This window comes from Mauremys mutica, chromosome 8, assembly GCF_020497125.1.
Source record: "Mauremys mutica isolate MM-2020 ecotype Southern chromosome 8, ASM2049712v1, whole genome shotgun sequence".
Taxonomy (NCBI): domain Eukaryota; kingdom Metazoa; phylum Chordata; order Testudines; family Geoemydidae; genus Mauremys; species Mauremys mutica.
This window is the reverse complement of record NC_059079.1, coordinates 9,800,801-9,808,939: the sequence shown is the minus strand read 5'-3', so window position 1 is coordinate 9,808,939 and position 8,139 is coordinate 9,800,801. Positions and strand designations below refer to the sequence as shown.

At 40.9% G+C, this 8,139-nt stretch overlaps 1 protein-coding gene across 1 annotated transcript; it reads right to left on the bottom strand.

Annotated features, from left to right (window-relative positions):
- Positions 1–630: 630 nt before the first annotated feature.
- Positions 631–6,898, bottom strand: CDKN2C (cyclin dependent kinase inhibitor 2C). Its single transcript, XM_045029003.1, has 2 exons — positions 6,520–6,898; positions 631–3,130 (listed from the first exon to the last, which is right to left on the bottom strand). Exons 1-2 carry the CDS (start codon positions 6,646–6,648, stop codon positions 2,750–2,752), a joined length of 510 nt encoding a protein of 169 aa, XP_044884938.1. The 5' UTR covers positions 6,649–6,898; the 3' UTR covers positions 631–2,749.
- Between the last annotated feature and the right edge of the window lie 1,241 nt (positions 6,899–8,139).

Sequence of the window (8,139 nt, the reverse complement as noted above, 5' to 3'; positions counted from 1 at the left end):
TTATCCCCATTCCTCAAATGCTATATTAATCTCTGCTTCTCTCAGCAGGACCCAATAAACTATCTCAATATTATTTCGTTCTAATTTGTACACTACACTATTTTGGATCTTAGTAAATATTAAACTGATACATTCACAAACGTGGAAATTTTTGACACTAGTTTTTGTTGGTAGGGAACCACAAGTCATTTCTGAAACCACATTAAATTAGCAACGTTTTTTCAATATGAAGATCCTTATTAATGTACAGCCTTTTTTTTGTCTATGCTCCGTAAACTTTAGAGTTGTTTAGAAAAGATAAACTGACAACCCCCTTTCCCCAAGTCAGATGCTATCTCCAACTAGACTGAATAGGGTGCCACTATGGTAACAAAAATGTGTCTTTACCTTCCTGTAGTCGTTTTATAGTTATTGTAAACTTCGTGATCTAAAATACTATTCTTTTCCTTGTTTTTTTACAAGTATCAGAATGAGAAGTTTAATTTCCAATCTTTTTTTCTGGGAATTAAAGAACTGTTTACAATTTAAATGTCAGAGTAAACAAAATGAACGTTAATCAGGGGAGTGCTTTTGTATATTATTTATACACATGGCTAGCTAGAGCTTGGTCTCGTTAGAAAACACCCTCCATCTATAAAAAGGGGTCTGAAGTCCGTTGTAACTCAGCCATATTCCTTGCAATGAATGCCACTATTTTTGAACCCAGGGGCATTAGATTTGGAGCCGAGGCTGTTTTTAGTAAGGAACTAATTACACCGATTCGGTTTAAATTAAAACTGGAGGCTTGTAGAGCTCCGGAGGGAGATGTAGCTTAGTATAGCAGATGCCATAGAAGCAAGGATGAACTTTGCCTTCAGATTTAGAGACTGTTTCCCTGTGGGTGTAGGGGAGAAAGTGAGAAAACATAGTGGAGACTCAGCTGTATAGTGTAACGATGGATAATGTGAATGACTAGTTGTAAAGCTGGGAAAAGAATGAGGACATCACGCAATTTTTAGGCGGAGTGGCAAAGTGACAAGGCCATTCTGTGAGGACCAGCAGGGGTTTGTTTGTGGCCACGTAACCCTACCGGATTGTGAATTGCACTCCAAGGTTTTAATAACTCAAAATATGTTTATTTTACTAATCTTCGTGTAATTTATTGTGTAGATTCTTTCATAAAACGTGCACCACATGCTCCGTCCTATTTAGGGGATTGATTTACAGATTCTTTATGAACAAAAATTATAACACTGAAAATAAATGCACACAGCTCCATCTGTCAGAGAGGTTTTTAATCAAGAACACAGCAATGTGACAGCGAGTGCATAGTAAACATGTGATAAACAGTTTCTGAAAAAATATTTTTTATTTTCAAACCATGGTTATTGATTTTGGGGGTAAAACCTTTGCTGAAAAGTTAAAATAATCGTACCTAAAGTATATTCCCCCTTTCAATGCTATTTTGTTGATATTTGTAAATGTGTTCATTTTACATTGATTTGATTCCATCTCTTTAATGCAGTCAAAATGTTTAGAAGATTAAAAATAAAGCACTTCAAACTGCTGATCTGCCAAACAACTAACACCTATAACATGGTATAAAATGCTGACAATAAACTCAATCCCACAAGATGCTGAGCATCGTCAGCGCCCATTGCATTCATGGAAGCAGAAGGTGCTCAGCACTGCGCAGCATCAGATGGTAAGTGACTGTGGGTCTCCGAAATACTACCAACCGTATTGTCAATTAAAATATTCAGGCTTGTGTTGCGTTTCACGTGCAAGCGATAATATAATATTAAAAGCAAACGTGATACCCTCTAAATTCCATTGTATTCAAATATCCACGTTTTGTGAGATGCAGCTATAGTAAAATGGTTAATTAAAATAAAAAGTTGGTGGAAAGTAAATATTTCTTAAATAGTGTCTACGTTCTCTTCGATTGTGGAGTGACCAGAAAACTAGGATGTCTCTGTTGGTATCACAGCCTAAAGTTATACTCTTTCCTCTGACAACGGTTGTCTGCTGCTTGGTTTGAAACTAGGAAAGTGCATTGTTCAGTGCACAGAAAACACGAACAACCAAACTTAGCTGTTTTAACCTCTGGCAAACAAAAAAGCCACTTACATTGTTTCTGTTCATCAATTTCAGAAGCAGATTTGTGAAAGATTAAATACAGTGAAAAAGAAAAGTATAATCTCAATTTAGAAAGCAAATTACCTAGTTCTACAAGCTCTTATTAGTGTCCAAATGCAGCTATTTCCTAACACTTGTAGGGCCCCATCCTGCTGTCCTTACAGGCCAAACGTCCTTTAATCCAAGCTTTGCCTGAACCACAGGCTACACCCTTTCATGTCCTGTTTTGTCAGAAGCAGTGCTAGGCATGATCTTAAGGAAAAGCATCACAGTGAAACATTTTTAAAACGTAAATGTCAGAAACATAAAGCATTTTAGCATCTATCTTTTTTAGTCTTAGTGACCTAAACCAAACGAAGAAAGTGTAAAAATATACACTGCAGGGACTAAGCAAAAGCGATCAACGTATGTCCATGTTGTCTCTTTTCTAGCATTATGCGGATGGCAGGTGCAGGAAAATGCTATTGGTGTGATTTTTAAATATATTCATTTGCGAGAAAATCGACACCTTTGCAGTTTCACCAGACTTGCACTAGTTATTTAAAAAGAAAAGAAAAACGTTGTAATAAATGTTATTAAAAACAAGGGCTATAAGCCTTAATGTCCAAATAAGAAGCTGTCCGTGTTTGATTTAATTCATGTCTGTAGCTTCTGCACTTAAAGTGCTGTCTTCCATTAGTTTAACTACATCGTTTCTCTTGTACAGCTTAGCCAAGTCGTAGGCAGTGTCTCCTTTCTTGTTCCGATGTTGCACCTTGCTTTCTGTGCGCTTAATAAGGAATTCCACTACTGGGAGGTGGCCTTCTTGAGCTGCCAAGTGCAATGGCAGGTTTCCCTCATTATCCTCAATGTTAACATCAGCGTTAAACTCCAGTAAAGTCTGCAGCGTGTCCAGGAAACCCGCTCTGGCTACATCATGAATTACAGCGAACCCTGTACTGTCTTTCAGATCAGGATTAGCACCTGTCATTAACAACTGCCTGGCAATTTCAGGATTCCCAAGTTTCATTACCTAAAGGGGAAAAATAAGAGTTTAATACTCCAAATAATATTAGAACTGCTTGTTTCACTCACTTGTTTTAGAATCTTCCTTTTTATATTTGATCTTTGTCACTGTTGGAGACCTATTTTACCTCTGCAGAGGGACCCCGATGGAAAATTGATGTGAGGGTAAACTTAACTTTCCAATTTCTACACTAGCCCCAGTAAATTTTCGAATAAATTTATTCTTTCAGTGTGAAATATCTTTCTATCTCACAGGACATTAATATCAAAATGAGCTCTTGTGGAATATTGAGGTTATCATGCTTTTTTATAATGTTGCCTTCTATCTCAACTTTGCCATTGCTAAAATCTGTATATAATTCGGTTTCACTTATCCTAAATCTTGAGAAACTTTAACTTCTTTAAACTCGTTAAGTATAAGATGGGTGACTTTCTGAGACTCTGATATTTATGCTTCCAGTAACACAAAATGTAGGATAAACTCTCCCATAAGTGCTTACATTGTCTGTTTCTTGTCATTAAATGTCAGTCTGACCGTATAAATGTGCCGTAGTTCCCTATATAAAGAAAATAAACCTTCAACGTTTTCTGCAAGATCTGTGCTTCATTGTGTGCTGCCCAAAATGGAGAACTTAAGAGCGATGACTTAAAGTTCACATAAGTTCTTGTAAAACAAACATTTTTATCTCAGAGCTTCAGAATTTCTGTCTAAGCAATCTGTCAATGTATGTTGTTAAAAATAACCCTCTTAAGAAGAGCGATCAGTGTTCCTAATGATTCTTTTTGTTAAGTAAAACTTTATTTCTTTAACCTTGTTTGATCACATCATTAAGCTATTATAACTGAGCACAGGGACATCTCTGATTAGGGGTTTGAGTGGCTTGGCCTGACCCCAAAGTTCGCCAGAACTTCTGTCCCTTCAGTCTTTAAAAGAATGAAACAAGATAGATCGTTTATAATTTTCCATGTTACAGTCTGTTTTTTCAAGACCAAGTATTCACCTACTTTAGCAGGAGACAAATTTATTATCAACATCAGATAAGGGAAAAATACCTTTTTTACTTCTTAAGAAATTTTCAACCGATATCTTGAAAATCTTGCAAAGAAGCTTTCTTTTACTAGCATAAACAAGGATTACAGTTACACTAGTCACCACAAATGACAAATTCTACACGGCATGTGTTGAAAACCTGCTGTTACTGAAAAGTAAATGTGGATTAGGCTTTGTGAAAAAGGCACATAGAAAATACATATTGTTATAGGATAGGATAGAGTTGGGATTGGGGAAAGGTTATCTGTAATAAGAGATAACTGAAGGTTTCCTTTACATTACCTGCCATCCCTTTCAATTCTGGATAGAGATTGTAAGAGGTACGGCTATACCTCTGGAAAATAAGTGAGGGCATCGTCCTCTTTTTCCCCCTTTTTTCTTATTGTTTGGTAAATCCTAGGCGTAGCTGTTATTCTTTTGGGGAGCCCATCCTCGATTCCTTGCGCACCCTAAAACTTCGGTGTGATATAAAAGGTAATGCTAGTCGGATTTAGGATACAATTGTGGCTTCAAATATCAGTGACATTGTAATTTGGGGGTGGGGGACGTTGAGGGGTGGTGGGGTAAGAGAGATCTGTGGAACAACCCTGAAGGAGGTCATACTGGAAACTCAATATCTGAGGCCTGCATGACTACTCATCATCAAAAAGAAAAAGTGCAGAGGAAAATATTTATAAGTAGTTGTTTAAATTAGCATAATTGCATGGGAGAATACAATTTCACTTTCATCCGGTTCATTACCGAGTGAACAATATTTGAAAATGTTAACTGAGAATATTCTTGATCTCTGTCACCTACCCACAGCATGTTTCAGTTTTCTGCGTACTGAAAATAAGTAGACAGACAACTCTGTTTTGACTGGTGTTATAGTTCATTAAATCGGTGATGATTAAGCTGCAATAAAAGTGGATATTATCAGATGGATGCTTATGTTTAAGATAGCTGTGTGGTACGCCACTGTGTACAATATTTCTCAAGCTAAGTCCGTTGATCGTTATTTTTAAAAGCCCTATATTTACTGCAGCGCAACTGAATTTTTCAGCCTAATTTTAAGGATAAAAAATTTGGTTAAACGTTTCCTGATTTCCTACAGAAGTTAGTTTGTGTGAGGTTTCGATACAAGTTATTTCATTCTCTTATAAGGTACCTGCAGTGTCACACAATCCCCTACCTATGTGATAATAATAATAAAATAATAATAATAGTGCAAGGATAATCGTATAGTTCTTGAGTTTAACTGAAACAGAAAAATAAGAATGATTATTGTGTTGAGACAAGAATTTCCTCTTTTCCTGCATTTTGATTTTAAGCCAAAGACCCAGTAAGTGTCTGGATTTCAGTCGCAAACAACACAGTGCCTGAAAAGAACATTTCAGAAGTGAACAGTAGTTCGTATTTTAAAACAGAGACATGTTTTTAAAAGTGTGAACTTAGAAAAACAAAACAAAACTATGACTCTAGTTTCACATTTCCCTACACCGTGTACAGTATAAACAGCCACAGAATTTCACCCTAGTTAAAAATTGCCAGTTTCACGTTTTCGTCTGTATTCTACCATTTTCACCATCATTATGATGCTCCTAAGAGAAAAAAAATTTAACCAATTCCAAAATTTAGCGGTTGGATCAGTTCCAACTACTGCCTCCAAATCTAAATACTGTAAATTAGGACATACAACCCTATAGCCTCCGAAATGAAATCTTGAGTTCATCCACTAGTGTCCGGTCTGAAAATACTATTTTTATTCAGCCTTAATTATGAATGGATAGGCAAGTGATTCAGACGGAACTCTAACTCACTCGTCTAACTGTTAATGTACATCTAAAAGGTACTCAGTGCCTGTGCAGCATGTGTCCAAATGCAGAAAGGTCATTCGTCACAAACACCGTATAAAGGAAAAGTACCATCCACGCCAGAATAAATAATCGAGAACATTAATGTATTTTTCTACCGTATGTTTTTTAAAAACAACACAAAACCTCAAATAATAATACGTATGTGTTTACAAATCTATGAAGCAGTGCCCAGCTAGGATGGTTTCTTTTCATCTCGCCCACCTTTTCTTTGCCTTCCTTCCCCTTCCCCCAATAATAAAACGGATTAAACTCGCAGTCTATTTGATATTGAGGATGATCCCCGTTTAAAATAATGGTTTTTGGCCAGTTGTATTTCAAGTACGTCATTTTAGGGAGTTAGAGCCACTAAAGTTATAAAATATGGCAACCAACTAGGTTAAAAAAAAACAGAAATTTGGTTACAGCAGCCTATTTAGAACGTTGTCTTTCAGCAACCCGGGTCACGTAGGTAGCAGTGATGAAATATTTTCTCTCTCTCTGGATACCAACCTGCAGCGCAGTCCTCCCAAATCCATTTTGGGCATTGACGTTTACATTCGTTTGCAACAAATTAGTAAGTTGCACTAGGTCCCCCCTTGCAGCTGCGGACGCCAACTCGTTCCCCAAAGCCTCGGCCATTCTTTAGGGTGACTGACGATCGAAAAAAAGGTGAGTTTGGGGTTTTTTTTTAACCAGGCATGACATCGGAGACTGACAGAAGGACGGGGATGGTTAATCTTCTGGAGTAGACCTTGTAGTAAATACTCGTAAAAAACTGCTTGCCAAGAGCCCGCCCCTAAATTCACACGTGATTATTCAGCAAAACTGCCGCTCCACTTGAAAGAATATTTCTTTGCTTCTACACGTAGAGTAACTCACATTATGGACTTTGGCCATTTTAAACGGGAAATATATTAATATATACTATCTTATATATGTTACATATAACATATATACACATACCTAGGAGACTGACTCAGACCGAAGAAGAAAACAACCCACCCTTATTCAAGTCGAGATTTGAGGCTCAGCGGGAACAACTTCGCAGAGAAATCTTCTGAAGCCGTAGGCAGCCAGTATCGGTTGGGGTCCCCCCCCCACTTCCTCGCAGGCAGCTGCGTTTATTCCAAGCCAAGTATGCAAAAAAGAAAAAAAAAAGCCCAGGGGAGACAGCGGGAGGCCGATCCGCCGCACAGCTCACACGCTAGCTGCCTTCACCCGGACGTGTCTCGGTGTCAGCGGCAGGACAAATCTTCCTCGCAGAGCCTGGGAGGAGAAGGCGTTCGTGGCCCCCAGCGGCTGCCGCCCTAGGCGGAGGTTCGGCCGCCCCCAGCAATGGTGGCTCGGTGCGTTCAGAAGGGCACCGGGTCCTGTGGCTGTCCGCGGGCGGCTGCATGCCGGTGCCAGGGCTCACGGAAAGGAGGAGAAGCCCAGCAGCGGCGGCGGCTCCATCTAGCCGGCCGGGGCGATCTCCGAGGTACACGGCGGCATTACAGCGGCAAGCCGCGGGGCGAGCCCTTCCCGCCTAGGGCTCGCCGTGCCGCAGGGCTCCGCCGGCTCTTTGGCTCGGGGGGTTCCTCTTTCGCTTTCCGCAGCGAGCGGGGGGAGGCAGCGGCTCTCCGGGGCGCTGCTTGGGCTGCGATGTGCCCCGGAGCTGGGAAGCGCAGGTCCGGCTCCCCTGCGCCGAGCGGCAGCCGCGAACCGTCCCCGGTCCCAGCCCTGCAAAGCAGCCGCCGCCTCAGTGACAGCAGCGACTTTCCTCCTCGCCGGGATCCGCCAAACCCGCCGCCGGCTGCCGGGACAATCGCGGCTCCTGTCGCCCCCCCACCCCGGACACCCGGCCGGTTTCTGTCTCTCGCCTTCCCCTTCTCCTGTTTTAACCTCATCAGCTTTTTTTGAAAAGAAAAAAAATTTGAGCGCTTTTTGAGTTGAAATACCCGCCCACATTGTAACGGCAGAGATTTAAGGAGGCCCGGCGGAGTTGCTGTGCCGCCGCCAGGCGAGCAGGAAGGCCTGCGTCGGCGCACACCCGCCCCTTCGCCTTTGCGCACCGCGCAGGCCCCAGCAGCAGCAGCAGCAGCCCGGGGCAGAGCGTTGAGCGGCAGTTTGCACACTCAGCCTCTTGTTTCT

What these genes read in the sequence shown, in the direction of transcription:
- CDKN2C (XM_045029003.1), bottom strand. Translation starts at nt 6,648, where the DNA reads ATGGCCGAGGCTTTGGGGAACGAGTTGGCGTCCGCAGCTGCAAGGGGG. An exon ending in TTGGGAGGACTGCGCTGCAG is followed by an intron (nt 3,131 to 6,519) that starts GTTGGTATCCAG and finishes TTTCCCCTTTAG; the next exon opens with GTAATGAAACTTGGGAATCC.